This window comes from Chaetodon trifascialis, chromosome 19, assembly GCF_039877785.1.
Source record: "Chaetodon trifascialis isolate fChaTrf1 chromosome 19, fChaTrf1.hap1, whole genome shotgun sequence".
Classification (NCBI taxonomy): domain Eukaryota; kingdom Metazoa; phylum Chordata; class Actinopteri; order Chaetodontiformes; family Chaetodontidae; genus Chaetodon; species Chaetodon trifascialis.
In genome coordinates this window covers 14,811,373-14,830,884 of record NC_092074.1, presented here as the reverse complement: position 1 = coordinate 14,830,884, position 19,512 = coordinate 14,811,373, and the positions used below count along the sequence as shown (strand labels likewise).

The 19,512-nt window shown below is 42.8% G+C and overlaps 1 protein-coding gene across 1 annotated transcript in view; it reads left to right on the top strand.

The window, feature by feature from the left end:
* Positions 1–19,512, top strand: part of adgb (androglobin) — a 35,625-nt gene that overhangs the window by 14,410 nt on the left and 1,703 nt on the right. Inside the window, exons 13-29 of the mRNA XM_070986906.1 lie at positions 694–802; positions 984–1,122; positions 3,306–3,420; positions 4,282–4,443; positions 5,069–5,207; positions 5,557–5,676; positions 7,726–7,819; positions 8,538–8,669; positions 8,976–9,129; positions 9,310–9,497; positions 10,252–10,418; positions 12,107–12,270; positions 13,791–13,902; positions 16,149–16,306; positions 17,301–17,456; positions 17,674–17,746; positions 17,850–17,952. Of these exons, the coding sequence (XP_070843007.1) occupies positions 694–802; positions 984–1,122; positions 3,306–3,420; positions 4,282–4,443; positions 5,069–5,207; positions 5,557–5,676; positions 7,726–7,819; positions 8,538–8,669; positions 8,976–9,129; positions 9,310–9,497; positions 10,252–10,418; positions 12,107–12,270; positions 13,791–13,902; positions 16,149–16,306; positions 17,301–17,456; positions 17,674–17,746; positions 17,850–17,952 (2,285 nt within the window). The remainder of the gene's footprint in view (positions 1–693; positions 803–983; positions 1,123–3,305; positions 3,421–4,281; positions 4,444–5,068; positions 5,208–5,556; positions 5,677–7,725; positions 7,820–8,537; positions 8,670–8,975; positions 9,130–9,309; positions 9,498–10,251; positions 10,419–12,106; positions 12,271–13,790; positions 13,903–16,148; positions 16,307–17,300; positions 17,457–17,673; positions 17,747–17,849; positions 17,953–19,512) is intronic.

Genomic DNA, 19,512 nt, shown 5'->3' with positions numbered 1-19,512 from the left:
AGCTTTGTAAGTAATGAGGATCTTTTTTGTTGAGAGTAGTCCTTGACTGGTGCTTGGTGTTCGCACTTCTTCAGGAAGTAATGAATCTGTAGAGTTCTCAGGTTTGTTTGCGTCACATGCATCACCTACTGTACACACCTCAGTGACACTGTGTGTGTGTAACACAGGCTTTCGTCTGACTTACTCTGTGTGTGCATTTGCATTTCTGTGCGTATCGACTGCTTGTCCGCTTGTCGCTCCAGACACATATGCATCCTCTCCCTCTTCTCTTGTTCTCTATAGTGTCCTGTTGTTTTCTATTTCTTTTTCTCCTTCTCTTTCTACCCTGCTTTCTCTCTCTCTCTCTCTCTCTCTCTCTCTCTCTCTCTCTCTCTCTCTCTCTGTCATTTTCACCAGCTACTTTTCTAACATGGCTAAATTCACCATCTTAGCCTCTGTTCTCTCAGGTGTTGCCTCAAATGTTTCTTTACTTCACTCAGCCCTTCTTTTTCCCACTTACTTTGCTGTCTTCCCCTCTTCTTTCCCACTCTTCCTCTGTATTTTTCTCCAGATTCTCTTCTACTAAGCCACCCTTCTATCAGTTTATCAATCATCCCTCCCCACGGCTTTCTCTGCTGTTCTGCTCTCTTCTCTTCCTTTCACTAAGGCCTGTGTGTGTGTGTATTTGTGTGTGTGTGTTTAATTCCCCCACAGTGTCCAGAGGTGAGAGGCACTCACTACCTCTGTGTGGACAGCCTACAACCTTCCCAGATCCTCATCAGCTTCTCTGCTCTGCTTCTCTGGGGAGATACAGCTGAGGAAAGTAAGGATTTAGCCACACACACAGACACACATAGGTGTTCACATACAAAAGGTACAGTGCATGTAAACATTCATAAAATATATATGTGAACATTTTCTGAATGTTGTCTACTGTGTTTGTGATATTTGACGGTGGTGGGTGACTGATCCACCTTTTCTCTCCACTCTGCAACACCTCATAGGAAAGGAAATGTCAGCTGTGTGTGGATCTGCAGTGCTCACCGCCCAGATGTACTCCTGGAAAAGCCTGCGGTCTCAGCTGCCAGTTCTCACTATCAAGACCACCTCCTCAAAGGCAGCCATGCTTAACTTACCCCCAGGGTAGGACAGCACTGATGAATACTGATTACTGAGTGCTGTATTGATAAAAATTAAAAGCCTCAATCAAAACTCAGAGAGGGAGTGTATGCAACAGTTCAATGTAGTTTTATTGAAGTGGGGCAGACACAGAGAGCTGGTTCGTCAGTTGAAGTACAGACTGATTGGTGAGGCATGCAGAGATGACAGACGAATATGGACCCGAGGCTTGGGTCGACACAAAATTAGTTCAGAAAAAACATGAGCAAAATACTGATAAAACTTGCTTTAGTACCACATTAACGAATCGATCTGGCGAAGCCTTGAGTGCATCCTGTATACACTACAGGAGCTTGAGAAGTGGATGCGTTGTAGGTGTGCAGGTGATTGGCAGCAGGAGGGAATGCAGAGCCACGCCCAGACAAACTCACACATTCAGTAACCAACAAAAGAAACACAAGGGGTAAACAGCAGGAACAGGAATGAGGAAAGAAGGAAGGAATGAGGGAGAGACGCTCATGCGGTCCATCAAATTATGTCGATTTTTATATTTCACATCTAAACAAACTCTCGTTCTGCCTCGCATTTCTTCACATCATTTTTCCACTTTCATGCTCACCTAATAACCCTAAATTACCCTGAGTGCACGTCAGCGCGGCGCTATTTCTGCCAAGGTTAAAGCTGTAATTCCCATCATGGGAACCTGTTTTAAAAATGTATGCTTTTTTTTTTTTGTCTTCCATTTTCTTCTGCACAGCGCCCGTGGGAGCTTTTGATGAAAGGAAGCGTTTCACTCTTGTTGTGATTTTCACAGCTATGCAGAGATCTACTTAAAGCTGTCGTGAAGTGAGGGGAGGATATCTGCCTACCTCAGATGCTCTGAAAAGCAGTAAAAAGCATCTGTCCTAGTCTCTATTAATGGGTGCTACTTGGCCTAGAAGCAGAGGGCCTAGTTTCTGGGGTCAGGTGCAGGTATGCAGCAGTGCAATTACCACTGAGCCATAATCACACACATAGCACTCAACTTATCCTGCCCATACGCCCCATAGTACACTCTATCCAAGAGAGAATAGCTGGTATGTCCATGCTTTGGGCATCTTTAAACCTCTCTCTTCTCTCTCCCTGTCATCACGTCTTAAGCGGTACATATTTTTTGCCAATATGTTATTTTCTTGAGTCCCTCAAGAACACGTGTGCTTTGTTCTTCTGTATCAGTTGAACATGCTGTCCTGTGCTAATATATTAATGTTAACGTGGTTTTTGTCTCGTTTCTTTCCCTTTGCCTTTCCACTCGCCTTCTTCTCTCATACTCTTCACCTTCTTTTCTTTCTTTCCCATCCGTTTCCCTTTTGTGTGCTGTGCTCTTTTTCTGCAGCACTAGCCCAGCACAGCCCCAGTGCTCATCCATCTAGTTATTCTGTGATGGCTGAATTATGTAAAGCTAATGGGGCCAAGGAAGTGGGGTTCCACTCTCATGCCTGACCAGGCCCTGTGAACTCAGCTTCGCACTTGGCTGATAGGACATTAGGCTGCAGCACTTTTGACTGTTTGACCCACTCTGTCTCTGTCTTACTTGACAGGAACATTCACAATTAAGACTAGAAAAGGATTTCATTCAGAGGAATGCACTGCTGTTTCGTGCATTTTCCCTCTAATTGTGCAGTTACTATGAAGCAGTAATTGAATCGAAGAGGCATTTGCTCATTATTATTGAGGAGGCATTTAATGTGGCTTGAAGAAGCATTTGTTCATTATTGTTAAGGAGGCTTTTTTTCATTGTGAATGAACTTTGTGAGGTTTGTTTGTCCCAGTAAATATTTTTGGATTTTTATGTGGTTGGGGAGCTGATGCTCTGTCTGATCAGCTGAAGTTTGGGGAATCAGTACCACTACAGGGAGGGATGAAAATGGAAAAAGAAAGGAAATTGTTTAGACCTGTGGTTTCCAGCCTCGAGGGCCAGGAATCCCAAAGACGAATCTGTGAGGTTTTATTGCTGCTACACGAGATTTTTTTTCCTTCTGATGTTTCTCTACTTTTTTGTGAAATTCAAGATCGTTTGATTTCTGTTGGCCTCTAATACTTTTAAAAAGGCTAAAAAGGCAGCATCCCACTTTGATTGAAGCACCAACAACATCTGCAGCCTGTGAAAAGGAGTCATGAACAGACTCTTTATAAAGGGTTTTCAAAATGCTTTCTCTCCCTTCCAGGCGCCATGTGTTGTCCTTCCACACAAGGGCGGCGCTGGGCTACCATGTTCATCTGTGCAGCTCGACACCTTTCATCTTTGGGGATGAAGAAACCGTCATGCCACACCTTACCAAGGTGAGCGGGAGCCTTAGAACACATCAAGCCTATGTGGATTTGTGAGTTTGCAGCTCATCACAGCTGAAACGAAGTACAGTGAAGGAAACATTACATGTCATTTTCCACATTACCTCCTTTTAAATGTACACAGACACCTTCAACATCCTCATGTCTGCCCTTTTCTATCATCTGCTGCTAAGATAGCTGCACCTTCACCTTCACAGATTTTTAATATAAAAGGTGATACGCACATTGCTTTAATTTCCTCCTCAGTCTCCAAGTCACTCCCTCGCTCTTACAGGCTCTGAGAGGGGCACGTAGGAAATAAATCGGTGACTAAACAAACAACTAGAAAGCACTCATGAATACCTCTGCAGAGGCTGCACACTCCTCTAACTATTTTCTGTTAAAAAAAATATATTGATATTTTCAATTTAGGTATCTGTTGGAACAAAAGGATCACGTTTCTGTTGGAGCAGAATAGAGAAGAGAAACAACCTGAGTCACGACAATATGAAAAGTTCAGATGAGAGCTTGTTGAGCACAGAGGCAGACGGGATGAATTTGGCCTTGTTGCACTGTCCTTGCTCTAACGTTTTTGAATATGATTTATTCCACCTTGCATGTAGAGAATAACATCATTTTGTAAGGTTCGCCACTCATTTTCTGCTTTTCTACTTTCAAACCTGATGTTTGTGTTGAATCATTTCTCGTGTGAGTCCAGCTCAGTCTATAAACTCATAACAGTCCTAATTCACCAAAAATGCACTGGTGTTGTGGGCGTTCTGCTTGCCTCTTCTGTTTAACTTGCTTTCTGTTTAATTTTGCACCAGTAGACAAAATTTACATGCTTCCCCGCTGCTGTCCCATTTTAAACAGGAAAGTGCCCGTTTCACTGAGCTGGCCTCGTCCATCTTGAGGGCCCTGTCCAGACTGGTGTCTTCGTTTAGCGATGAGCAGGAGCAGCCAGCAGCCAGAAGAAAACTAGAAGAAGCCCACTGCCCACAGAGCGTCAACAGCACCCTGGGGAAACACCATAGGGTAACTTGTTTACCTGTGGTCTTATGGTGGCACACAGTAGTGAATGACTCATCTTAATTTGCACTGTACTTTGGTTGTTAATTGACAGTTGCTACATCTACATGAATAAATCACATGTAGGAGTCCACCTGTGAGCATATGGCAGCTCACTGAGTTAACAATGAGTGAGAGAAACTCACCATTCACACTTGGGCTGCTCATGTATTCCAGCCATGCTGTTTAACTACGGAACTGTTAGTCCACCGAGTGATATTTTTATTCAGTGTTTGAACTCTTTTTAAGACTATGCAAAAGGGTTTTACCACCAATGCCGCTCAGGCCCACGCTTTGCCGTGATTGTAGAATTCAAATAATTCACAGCTGTTTTTCAGTAGCCTTGGACACGAATCAGTTGTGCCTGGCCCGAGCATCTGCCTTGTTTTCAAATGACTGCGCAACTCTGATGAAACTCATGCAAAATAACAATGTACGAAACTACTACTCATGCTTACAAGGCTGCCTGTTTCAGCTTCTACAAGGCTGCCTCTTCTACTATAGCAGAATAACATGTTTCTCACACACAGCACACAAAATCTCTCCTGTGTGCGTTCTTACTGTATGTATATGTGCGTGCGTGTGTGTGTAGGTGTTTAACAATGCAGTTTACCACATGCTGTGTGTGGCGCTGGGCAGGAAGCTGACAGCAGAAGAGCGGTTTGCTATTCTGGCCCTCACAGCTGACCCTTCACTCTTGGCCGCTGACCACAAAGAACACTCCCCTGCACGTAAGTGCCATGTGTACATTGTACAGCGTATTTCATAGTTTTTGTCAGTCCCACCAAAGATTAAATTGTCTCAGTACTAGATCATCATCATTCCCCCTTTACAGCGTATATAATTGCCAAAATCAGTGAATTAAAACATATTACACCTACTATACTCTACCCCAATGATGCCTGACATCAAAGCATTATGTAAGATTTGAGTTACACAATAGTTAACATATTTAAATTAGTTCAATTCAAAGTCATTTCCCTTTTATTGTTTTTACAATCTATCACTCATTATACCATATGTGTCAGTGCCCTTATAGTTCAGTATTCAATATTAACTTGTGATGTTCTGCTGTTACAGAACCTCCGAAAAGCTGGATCGACAGGGAGCCAACAGACACGGAGGTCAAGGCAGTCACTGTTCTGCAGGCTGGATTCAAAGGGCGCTTGGTGCGAGAGATCTTTAATGCCTCAAAACCAGGTAAACACATCCATACAAAATGTAGTGAAAAGTATCATGAGCAGGCTTGTCTTATAAACTATTAATCTTAGCTTTCATTTGAATAGTTACAAATACTAACTTTAAATTTTACAATGTTAAATTCTGCTGCGAATAGGATGGCTAAGGTGGAAAATTCAGGAAGAAAACAACTTAAACAACAGAATACCTTTGTTTCCTGTGTATGTGTATTATTTAGTGTTCAAACACACACACACACACGCACACACAAAACACCTTCTGCTTCTGACATTCACCGTTGATTTAGCCCGATGGCATATATTGAGCCTCTGAGCAGAGGCACAAATATGTATTGATGAGACTGCCACTCTTACTAATACACCCTGACAGATGAGGGGGGCCACAGAGGGGAAACGCGCACACACACACACACACACACACACACACGTGCACACAACATTCCTGCATCAACGGCCAAACCTCTCAATATTGACAGCAAGTGAAAGATGGGAAAGGGAAGAAATGGAAACACTCGACAGTTTGTAGGAAAATATGAGAGATTAAAAACAGAGACAGAGCGTCTTCTTTTGTGATTCTATTCATAATTACTGCTTTGAAATAATGTTTTCTTTTTGTTTAATGTACAGCTTCAGTGACAGATAAGCTTTTGTGCAGATTGTAGGTAGTTTTCCTCAGCCTATTAGATTATTTTTAAGATCCAGTTTTCTCCAGAGGTGGTAATTATCTTACTTTAAAGGTGCACCACTGTTTGAAGGAACCACTGGAGGTGACGCATTGCCCAGACGTTTTCTATTGCTAAGGCCTGAAGCTCCCTGTGTCATCTCCAGGCACAGAACATGACCCTGTCTACCTCTGAATAACTTGCACATATGGGGTTTGCACAGCCTCATGAATACAGTATTTGCATAAAGCTCTGCAGATCAATGGGATTTTGCCTAATTTTAATGGCTTGAAAATATGGCTTGAGCATGCCAAACATCCAAAATATCCACATCATTATAGAGCCCATCTGCCAGCAATGCTAAAAAATATTGCTGGTGGTTATGTGTCATTAGCAAGGGAACACACACACACGCACGCACACACACACACACACACACACACACACACACACACACACACACACACACACACACACACACACACACACACAGTGGCTGAACAGCTTGACTTCTATCAAATAGGCCTGTCATGGTTAAGCTCTCTTAAATTTTATTCATTAGCAAGTCAAAGCACAAAGTGCAGCTTTCGGAGTGGCACTTACAGTAATGGCAGAACACCAATCACATTTTTAAAACACTGCCTGTCTAGCTCCACTTTGAAAAGCTGTTAATTTAAAGAAAAGTAAGAATTGGCCTTTTCTTATTTTAGACAGCCAAGTTTCCCAGCACATCTGTTTCTACCTCAGACTACCTCAAACAACTTGCTGCTCACTCCTCTTTTCTCCTTGCTCTTCTCCACTTTATGTTCCCCTCCTAATCTTTCCTCCCTGCCTCTTTTTCTGTCTGTCTGTTGCCTCTCTTTGGCTGTAAAGATGATAGGAGGTCTTCATCTCTCAATAACCAGCCTTGGCCTGCCGTAATGGCTGCATCAATTTGGAAAATTGGCCATTTGAAAAGTGAGAGCTGAGCACGAGGGAGGGAGGAATTGAGGGCGCCTCTGCCACCTGTCAGATGTGGAAACATCTCTCATGCAGCTGTCTCTTTGGAGCATTTTTCTCACTTGTATGCACAAACGCACGCTTACTGACGCACCTACTCATGAACACATGGTTCTACATCTTTTATCAAAGGTTGTGTTCTGTCAGAGCAGTCACCTGTCTGCTGAGATGAGTGTGAAATTTAATGTCAAGGTGTGAATAATCTCCTCCCATCACCTCTCCCTGAATGAGGCAAAAATGCATTTTGCAATTTCTCATTCCTTCCCTGAACTAGGTCAGCGACAATAATTTTTTCATGTGTTTGACAGCAACATGGATTGTCTTTCATCTTTAATGGTGGTTACTTTTCTGTGTGTGTGTGTGTATGTGTGTGTGCTCATGTCATTCAGGCACGAAGGAGAACCTCAGTGCGTCTAAAATCCTTTCAGACATGTGGCCGAAGGTTGAATCAGATGCAGAAAAACATGCTGCCCTCTTGCTACGGTAAATGAAGGATAAAAATGCATAACCATAATGACTCTGAATACTAATAAATAGTGTGTACACAACGTGTGAATTGTACACACAAAACGCCTAACACCTTATTAACCTGCCAGGTATTCATTCATTAATTATAGAGAAAATATCAGGGCTCCTGCTACAGTCCTGTGCCAGTGCTATGTCTGTTGCATGGCATGCGTTTAGCCTCTCTGTTGCACCGCATGCCCAGAATCTGCTCCCTCTCCTGGTTGTGGCGGCCTGTGGTGGTCAGGCAGGGAGCATTTTCCACATTGTGTTCCATCTTTTCCCAGTGGTACCATCTGCTGTTTATCCTCTCCTCGTTCCAATCAGCTAGCAGCGTCTGCCGAATGACCCGCTGCCTGGGGAACTATGTGTGTGTATGAGCGGTGAGAGCTTGGTCAGTGTGTATACGGAGGGTGGAGCTGGGGCATTGTGAGCCTTTGAGCATGTGCTTTTCTTAACTGACAGAAACATCCATTTCCGTCAAAGTTCACGCTGAGATGTGAAGTGCGTTTCTCCAGTGTAGTTTTTATTTACTGGAGTTATGTTTTCTCCAAGAAGTTTGTGTAAATTGTCTACATGTTTTATTTATATTTATAGATTTTTTCATGGTACATGTTATCATATATGTATGTTTTTTATAATTCATTTGAAATCGGAGGTTAGAAATGTGTGCTGCCCTTCTGTGTTTTCTGCACAGGTATATCATTGACCGCTCGGAGAGGAAAGCAGAGCTCTACCCCTGTGAGCAGGATGAATGGACCAGAATCACTTTCGCTGATTACTCTGTCCCTCTTCAAGACACAGCCAACTCCTGGGTCTTGGTCTTTAGGTTAGAGAATGTTATAACTTAAAGGTTAGGCTTGTGGCTGAAAGAGAGTTTCCAGCCTGGCTTGGAAAATCTGGGTGAATCCAGGTGTAAATGACTGATGTCCCCACACCAAATGTCGTAATGTTGCCTTTGAGCATTGCACTCACTTCTCCTTTCAGCCAGTAAAGCTAATATTGGTAACTGCAGATATTTCTGTAACTCTGCTTTTCAGAATTTCAACAAAATCTGTGGAAAACTACTTGAAGAATTGATCAGACCTTGGAATTTGACATCTTGTAGTTGACTTCTTTTTTGTTGTTTGTGAAGAGAGGTCTTCCTGGTGCCAGAGGAGATGCTGCTGGTACCTAAGATCTACTCTCCAATCCCTAATTGTCTGCTGCACATCATAAATAACGACACCGGAGAGGAGCTGGACATGGTCTTCAACAAAGCAGCAACCCATGTCTATCAACCCAACAAGGTCTGTGGATGCTATAAATCCTTGCACTTCAAATATTCATGTACTTGACAGAACATGTTTTTGTTTTTCAGGGGGGTGGGGGTGATACTGGAGTACTAATTGCTTCCTGCCTGCCTGACTTCATCAAAAACTGGGTACCAATTTGTTGTTGGCTGCTCAACCCAGTTGTCTCTTTTTTAGCTTGGTTATACCTTTGTGGCAGAGGCTGTCACACCTGAGGCGCCCCCTGCTGGTGCCAAGTGGAGGATGCGTCTGATTGGTTCAAGGGAACTCCTTCCAAAACTGTCCTGTGAGACTTCACTCAGCACGTTCTCAGTGAAGGAATTCCGGGATTACTACATTCCCAATGACAAAAACATCATATGTCGGTGAGAGAATTATGAACCATATATTTAATTGAAAGTAGAATCATCATCTTAAGGTGTATTTACCCTGTGAGCTGAGATCATGAGATCACACAGGTTCATCTTCTGTCTGCTCCTGGATGGCAAGGATTAGGTGTGATGACAGCAATAGAAGCTGCTGTTTGTCTGAAAACAACAATAGCAGCTCCTGAAGAGGTTAGCATAGATGCTGCTGCAGCATCGGTTATATGAGAGCTGGAGAGCATTTCTACATTGAAAAAGAACAAAAAATGGCACTGAAGCCTTTTCTAGATGGAATCGATGCTTTCACTCTTCTCCCGGCTGGCTTCGGCAGTCTCGCTCTCCCAGTCAGCCCTATGGTTCGTTGATCTGATTGATTGGAATAAGCCAGTGATAGACGATGAAAGACAGATGGGTTGTCCAATCAGCTGCCAAGTATTTCTTGAAAGTGCCTGCCCTTTTCTAAACCATGGGCGACTTCCCAGATGGTTCTGTGTAACGCCAGGTTGAAGATTTATATTGATCAGTTGTAAGTCCTTGTTGTTGAGGATGTATCATAGAAATAAATGCTTTCCATTAACTCTCACTTGTTCTTAATTACAATGCACTATAATATATGAGATGTTTGATTATTAGAAACAAGGTGTGTCAATAGCCAAAGAGCACATAAACGTAACAAGTAACCTCTTGTATAAGCATTTGAAGCAACATTAAGGATACCCTCAGAGACTGATAGTCATTGGAAGGTTTTCCACAGTTACTCTGTACAGGTGACGGCAGACATCATGGCAACCATTCAGTTTCAAACTTCCAAGCCAGACGCATTGATCCGTCTGTCCATTCTGGACCAGGAGAAGGAGGTGGCCGGCAACACAGGGAAGGGCCATGTGCTAATTCCTGTGTTCCACTTCCTGGCTAACAAAGGTGAGCAGTCATTAGGTTTAGTAATTGACAGATTAAACCCTGAGACATTTTTGTCAGACTGATGTTATTCTACTAACAATAGCATTTCTACTGATTTTGTGAAATACTTTTTGCAACCCGAACAGTACACCACACACCACACACAGAGCAGATATCAGAACGGCAGGGCTCCTGTGTGCAGCCGTCTCCCTCGCAGTGGTGATTGACCGTGTGAGAGAGAGGGGTGAGGGTACAGTATGCAGTGAATTTCATAAGTGGGATTCAGAGCACAACTTTGCAAGTAGATTTTTGTGTACCTCACAAATGTTCTTACAGCATGTTTCCAGTCCTCACTGATCTTTGACTGTTTACTCTTTATTTCACAGAAACCACTTTTTACACATTTTACAGTTTTGCTCTCTCTCACCCGTCTTGGCCTATATTTGGGCCAGGTGCTGGATAAAAAAAGCAGTGCTGAAAAGTGTGATAACTACATAGACACTAAGGTGAACTATAACAATGGAGCCACCTTGTGAAAGGATTGACTTCATATGTTTTAGGTGCTTTGATTCACTGTTGCACACAGCCTTTCTTCAAACACAAAATCCATGATGCAAACTTGTTTTTTCTCTTACTCAAAAGTACACTAATGTACTTGGTGTTGATAACCATCCTCAAACACCAAATAGCTTGATGTTGGGTTTGGCTCTAAGAGCTGTGTAACTTGCCAGTGAGCTGGGATTAGTGTTTGGGCAAAGGGACATGAAGGATAGTATTTTTTGAAGAGATTGGCAGTATGTAAGCTGTGGATTAGTTGATTTGACCAAGTCTTAGAATAGAGAGTCAACATGGTTGAGTTGTCTTTGTTGTGGAATGGTCCTCCCATGACACAGCTGTGCTTATACTGTTGGTAGAATTGAATGCTACATATAGCAGGTCACAGTCATCAGGAATAGATTCATGTGATGTATTTGTTGCTCAATCACAAAACATGTTCAGCCTCATTTGGGGCTCACTCGTGGCATTAAAAATAGTACTCTAAAAGGTAAAATGCTAATTCTGTTGATCAAGTTCATTCCCCATATTTTCATGAAATGTAAGTAAGGGTCAGTGAGACTTATTGATTGGCTCTACTTGTACATTAGTGAAGAAATAGTACCGGTAAAAACTGCTGCCGGTGTGTTCAAATTATCCAGAGTAACAGGAACCATTTTGCCGTTTTGTTTGATAGACTGTACAGTAGGTATAGAAAAAGGAAATGCAGAGAGAGAGAGTATGGCATGCACCAAATAACCCTGGGCTAGAGCAGGACCAGAGATGATACGATTACATGGTTGGGGTCTCAAACAGTCGACTACCAGACATCCTGTGAACAAAATCCCATTGTATCCTGTCTTAAAGCCTGGGCATATAAAACTATCTGCATGAATACCACTAATAGTTAGTGAGAAAATATTTTACTTTACTTTTGGGTTAACTGACCCTTTGAGTAATATTGACTTGACTTTTTGCTATGCTAGCCTGATCAGCAGTAAAAATGCAGAGACAGTAGAGGCACTACACACAAGAGCTCTTCAGAAACCTGCCTCTCAAACTCTTTAGTCTGCTTTCCAGTTGATGTTTCCATCAGTTATAAAAGGACAGCTTGCTGACCATGCTTGTCTTTTCACAGATACGGCCTTAGTTTAACATCTCTCTTTCTTTTACAGCCCCCAGTTGCACTTATGAGAAGAACCAGCACCAGAAGGGATCCCCCACCCAGGACAAGGGAGCCAAGGTGATAGACCCCTCTCAGCAAAGAAATGGGGAGGACGGCACAGCTGCGCAATCAGACTCCTTGTCTCACCAGTCGCGGCCTCCCACAGAGACTATGGTATCACTGACAACTGCCTGCGTGGTATCCGCTGTTGCTCAAACACTTAACTGATCTCACTTGCACACGTACACAAGCGTGCATCTCACTTTCCCTCTCTGTCTTTCTCACCCACTTGCTTGCTGCCTGTGTTGATATCAATTTTCCACTGCCAGATACACATAACGCCTTACTTGAAGGCATGCACGCACACGCACAGACACACACACACACGCACAAACTTACACACACCCACGCACGCATTCTCATGCAGACAAAATTTGCGAGAGGAGAGCAGCAGAAACTGGAGGGGTGGTTCTGTTGTTATTGTCTGAGTTATCAGTGCTTGTCAGGGAGCAGTGATTTGTGTGTGATTTATGAGTCACTCGATTGTCTGAAGACCCCCTATCTAAAGGACCTGTTGTCATAGTTTGCTGATTGCCAAAGTATATAGTATCACACAGTCACATCCACACAAAACACACCCATTGCACAGTGTGCGCGTGTCCATAAAACCAAGAAAATCAGCTGAAGATTATTTATTTTGCTGAGGTGACTGTCAGCCAATTATTTAAATGTTCCCACTGTAAATGCTTACACCTCAGAAATAAATACAATAAATCTGACATTTACAGCAGTTGATTGAGCCTTTTAACAACAAATTTAAGTGTTTGCAGTAGATCTATCAAGAAGTTTGTTTTGGTCACAGCATGCATGTGTTACAAGTACAGTGTAGTGACATTAACAGTAATGAGACAGATCATGGTCGATCCCACAGATCAGATCAGCAGCAGGCCAGAATAAACAGCTCTTGATCGGGACTAAGACCATTGATCAAGACTTAGAGCAGAGGGTCAGTGATTAAAACGCCGTTCTTCACCACAGGGACACACACCAGACATATTGATGCGCAGTAACGGTGCATTAACTGTGATGGCTCCTGTAGTGTAATCTGTTTGGGACTCAAACACACATGAGCACATGAAAAAACAAACATGCTGATGTTACCGTGGCCTTCTGTTTAGCTACAGAGAAATACAGCCGAGTCATAGGACATCAGAGGAAACAAAACGGCTTATACGTAGCTAATTTTCTGTTTTTGCAGAATGTGTCTTATTTGAGTCTGGTCGTGAGTGTCACCTTGGGATTTTGTTGAAACTCTGTCTTTTCTCTTCAGTGTGATGGATGTGGGAGTTGCCACCCCTGATATAATCTTGGCTAACACGCCCTCTGCCTCCTCTCTCCCTTTGTGCCAAACATGTGCTTCTGTCAAAGAGGCCAGGGAACAGCAAAAAAAAAAAGAAGAAGAAGAAGAAAGGCAGTTCTACTTTAAGATCTCTGTGTCTCTCTGAATCATCAGCACTAATACACTTTACACTTCACAAAATATGAAATATCATGCATCTCAGTTTGGCTTTGCATTTATGGCATGCCTCATGCATTATGCTGTATATACCTTTTTTCTATCTGTCTATCATGTCGTGTTTAAATTGTGATGATGTGGGTGTTGGACACTGACTTTTCTTGTCTGTGTTTCACAGGGTCATAAGTATGTGGTGCGGGCAGAGGTGCTTTATAAGAGCTGGGATTTGGATGAATCTCAACTGGCTTTTGTCCATATGCTCAGAGACTTGGAGAGGAAAGAAATGAGAGGTACATGCCTAAGACAGTCATAAGCACCACATCAAACAGTCAGCTACAAGGAGTTGCTCAGGGGAAAGAAAGTCACTGTTTGTATTACTCTCGCCTTGAAGACGTTAAAAATGTGTTAAAGCAATTTAGTTAAGTAACATGAATCTTGAAAAAGTCTAAATATGCACAATGAATGGTCCAGATATCCTCAAATATCCCCATCATGGGCCATGAAGCGTTTTTATTTTTACTTTAAGTTTGATGAATTTTCTAACGCGGCCATCGTGTTTGCTTTTGCACGGCTTATTTCAGTGTTGGGAGTGAAATGTGGCAGATACTCAGTAGGCAGTGTCAGGGGCCAAGACGGACGCTGTTTGTTCTTGGCTTCCGCTAGCCAGGGGCCTGTTAATCACAAGCCTAATGAATACAGCTGCTTTTGCAGATCACAGAGTGTGATTTCTTGTGCCCACTGGCCGTCGGCTGAGGCAGTAATCCTGTCCTCTGCCACCAACCCTGCTTCTCTGCCTTTAATCATGCTGCACAAATGGGATCGATTGGAAGATCAGGGCTTTGAAATTTGCAGGCGCTTCTTACAAAAATCTGAGGGGGTGAATTAATTGCAGCACAGGTGGATGTTGATGTGAAAGAGGTGCTGCATGGGTGACAATTTGCATGATTGCCTGAAGAGGGAGGCCAGCCTGCTGTCATTGAATTCTCATTCTCTTCCCTCTGTTGCTCCTGACAATAGTCCCCGTATTTACCCATTCAGTTTGCATGACATGAAATCTGAGGATGATATCTGTGTGTGTGTGTGTGTGTGTGTGTGTGTGTGTGTGTGTGTGTGAGAGAGAGAGGGAGTGAGTGTGCGTGTGTGTCTTTGCGTGGGAAGCATTCGTAAATAACAAGCCAGATATCCAGCTATCAGATGTATTTTGACTACAGAGGAAGACAAATATCTATTTATATATTTATTACAGTAATGGTCACGATTTCATGCTTCAATATGCTGCGTGTTCATCTGGTCATTTGCATGTGGTCTGTCTTCGTAGATATGCGTGAGTATGTTCAGTCTTTTTTTTTTTTTTTTTTTAAAAACCAACGTATGCTCGAGTTTGTCCACGTGTGTATGTGCAGGCCAATGTCCGCACAAACCTCCAGTGGTTTTCCAATAAGCTCATGAAAGTGGGTCAATGGGAAGTCAAATGAAGTTGGCTCTTGCCCCCTGGTGCCCTGGGAAATATCTCGGGACGAAAGTGAATTAATTTCACCCAGTTAGACTCTGTCTCAGTGGTGAGGCTCTGCCCTTGATCATGCTCCCTACATGCTTCATGGGTACACACGCACTACATGCCACGCCAAGCTTTGAAGCCTCTTGAACAAGCTGTTTAACAAGCAGCAGTCAAAATACTGTGCTGCGCATGTTTAATGCATGCACATTCACACAGCTCTGCACTGCACTGTTAAAGAAGTAGCTGGTTGTTGCAGTGGTTTTCATTCTCCCTCATCAACCAACCAACCAACCTCCTCGATAGTTTCTTTTCTCTGCTACTAAGAGAGCACATCTGTAGAATCTAAACAATGGTGTTTTTAATCTTCATTTTTTGTGAAACATTCTGTTTAAGTTTGCTCTGCTGAAATTCACTTTTCAGTACACGTATCAGCGTGACATTACACCAACACAGATTGATATTTCGATCCAATTTGAACACTGAATTTCAGCATGACTCGAGATGAATGTAACTCAATGAGCATGCACCAAAGATGTTCAGGCAGATTGGCAGGGTGTCAGCTGGAGTGATGGATTATTATGCCTCTTCATATCAGAGAAGTGAGACTCATAGTTAATGCCTCATCTAAGCTGAGGAAAATGTGTGCATTTTAGCTATGAAGTGCAACAGTGCCATCTAGCACATATTTGACTGCACAGCACGTGCAGGGTTTGCCACACACCCGCCTCGGATGAGCTTTAAATGTGTTGAGTAGAATGTGAACCGCTGAGGTTCATTGAGAGGATGAATGGACATGTTATGTGTGAACAAAGGAAGTTTTCTAACCTTTCACACTACAATTAAATGATCAAAACATCAAATGTTTGGCAAAGAAATGTTAATGTTGCACAAATGTTGGGTATGTTTGCACACTTCTGAATGCCACTATCAAGTGTCTGTTACCCACTTAAAAGTCAAATGCTGTGTGCTTGTCATCAAGACTTTGTAGATGGTGATAGAAAAAGTGAATCTAACCTAATCTCTGTTTGCATAATGTAGTATTCAAGCCTGAGGATGTGACGCGTTCCCCCACTGCTGACACACCGAACCACGAAGGACACAAATCCGACACACCCAAAGCCAACCGCAAAAGTGACGGTGACAAGGAGAAGGTGAAGCCAGCTGCCACCGCCAAGTCTGGCTCCAAGCAGGAAACGGTGATACTTGACACAACACTGACCTGTATTATGTATAAATAGTTCATATCCATAAATTCAGAGGTGGTTTCATTAGCTTGGAAATGATATTAGAATGCTACATGCATATGAAAACCATTCATTAAACAAGTTTTAGTAAAGGGCAACATGCACTCAAGCGAAAGGCCGTGCACTGCTTTTGTAATTTCTATATAAGTATATATTTTTCTCCATAGTATCTCACATTAAGATAAGGTGCAGCAGTAACTGTCGTGTGAAACTTAGTCAAAATTAGAAGCAGTAATATTAACCTTTTTGAGAAGGCACTTCAGTGGAGAACACACTTAGCTCCTCTTCATAGATTCCCATCCAAAATATAATGAGATTGTTCTTGACCTCTGTCCCGGCGTCCCTTTCATCACATTTTCAGTTTGTTTTGTCAGGCAGGTCAGCATTTACATACTTGGCTGACTCTGCCGACCGCCGGCTCTGAAAGGAAGACTGATATCGACCAAATCCCACAACTGCCCAGATGACCTGCATGAATTTGCACTGTATAAGAGACACTTGTCCTACCGCACACGATACTCTTGTGGTCTATAATCCTCAGTATCATGGTTTTTGTTTGGTAGTCATAAACACAACTGCTGCATAAATCCCTGATTACATAATAAGTGCCTTTTATTCTCTGCCGCACTACACGTCAAACCCTAAAAACATTTTAAAGGCAGATTTTCAGGATGCTAAATAAATAAATTTCCATTTTTAATATTGTTTTTGGCATTGGAGATGATGAGAAAAACAGCCTATTATTTACATTCAAGACAAGACAGCTGAAGCCGAACAGGACATATAATCCAGCCGGCTGGCTGTGCAGCAGACTGTCTGAGTTGCTCATTGAAAGAGACACACTCATAATGTATTGTGGTGCGGTGACCTTCAGCTGGGATGTTTGTGTGCATGAGCATGTGCGTTACCTTTTTGTGTGTGTGTGTGTGTGTGTGTGTATGTGCAGAAACTTGACTTGACGAAGCCGAACTGGACGCTGCGTGTGGTCAGCGACAAGTGCGAAGCAAGGAGCATCGAGGTCACGAAGGACACAGAGAGAAAGGACCAGATTAAAGCCATTAAAAAAGCCTGGGAAACGGCCGAACCAGGCCGCTGTGGCAAGGTAGCTCAGACAATGTCAAATATCGAATGAGTATTTAATATAATTATCTGTTGTAGGGTTTCCAATATACTCTCTGTCTCCTGTAGAAATATGAAAGATGTGATTTAGAAAATGTGTTTTAATGCCATTTTTAGTTTTACTATATTCATTTGAAATGTGCCTCTCCAATACTCAATATACTCACATAGTCTACAGACACAATGTTTTGTCTTTTTAGGCTTTACAGTCTCGTCTCAAGTTTCTTCAACAAGTCAAACATCAAGAAAGCGGTGAAACTACGACAGATCTTGGTACCGAACTCTACATACATACACACTAAATTTGCTCGCTCTCTGTTTCCATGACTGACTCACCCACAGATTGGTAATGAGGCCTTTGCTGATTCTTTTACAGCTGCTTCTGGATCTGATCCCAGCACCTCTCTCAGTCCAACTGATCAAAAGCTGACTGATAGCTCTTTGTCCTGTCCCCCCATGGACTACACTCCCTTCATCAGGTGCTCCACCGCTCTCACACTCATTCTCTCCATTGCTTTCTCTGCTCGCTTTTTGTGTAGACATAAAGGTAGAGTGATGATTAGAACAGGCCGTAGCCATCGCACCATCGTGTGCTCACATAATCTTATAGTCACTTAACTATAGATGGCAGAATCATCAGTTTCAGTCTGTTGCAGACGTCGGCACAGCCTGTTCCAGCAGACAAATTCATATCTGTGCTTAGAGGGCAGAGATGGAGAATGTTACATAAAGTACCAAGACAGACTCATCATCTCATCGTGTTCTTCTAACAGGCAAAGTTTGTATGCGGTCCAGTTGCCTAATGTAGCTGTTGGAACACTCTGCTTTTCTAGCTATGTGAGTCTGAATTGGGCCTTAGCTGCAAGGCCCGATTGCGCTGTTTGTGTGTGTATGAGTGTGTTTTTAGTATCCATGCTGCTATGGTGGTCATAGCAGCATCCTTCTCCTCAGCAGACTGGTTCACACAGTATCTGCAGGACATTGAGTTCCTGTGTTTATGACCCTGCTCCCATTGGCGCTGTGAACAGCAGTGTTACATGACTGCACACTTTGGCTGACCTTAAAGGGCAATGCATGGACTCCAGAGGACAGAAATGTATACTGTATGTAATACAGAGACATCAAGGGAAGAAAGACACACACAATAAAAAAAAACCAAAACACATCCAGAACAAATTTCTATCATAAACCACGTCCAAAGAAATCCTACTGAAAATAAAACTAAAAATAAAGAAAACTCTTAAGTAATGATTCAGACTTTCATTAATTTATGTTTTTATTTTTTGCTTGATGATGGCTTTAGTGAATATATGTAATAATGACATTGTGGGTCCATAAAGAATTCATTGCACATCACGTACGTCATGTAGCTGCAGAAATCAAGTGCATGTTGATGATGAAACTTAGTGACACATACACGAACACACTGGTTGTCTGCTTTGATTTAATCTGCATGTTTTTAAGATGCACGGCCAAAAGTGTTGCAACACCAAGATGGAAATTCAGCAGCTCCACAATATGACTGCCATCAAGTTAGTAAGGTCACCCAGAGCCTTAACGTCAGCAGCATTTTTTTGGATAACAAGTTGGACAGTTTTACTCGATATTTGCACTCGTATAATCACGAATATCTTTAATATCGACACACAGTGTCACGAGCGTCTTTCCTGCTTGTCTATATGGACTGTGTGTACTTCAACAGCGTCAGAGTCTCCCATGACTCTCCCTCACACCATCTTCTGCTCTCCTCCATCCATCCCTCCCTCTGTCCGTCCCTCTCCATGATAAATGAGATGATATTTGGGTCTGTTAATTAGAGAGCTATTTCAGGACCCCAATGAGCTTGTCGCTCCAATGAGATGTGCCCGCTCTCCCTTTACGTCTCCACCCTCCCCTGCCGTGGGTGCGTTCGTTTTGCGTGTGCGGGCCTGCATGTGTGTCTGTGTCCAGCTGCTAATGGCTGCTGACACTGTGACCTGCGATCCGAGCCAAGAGAGAGATCCTGAGGAGTAGTCTATTAGGGGATTGGTCTGCAACAC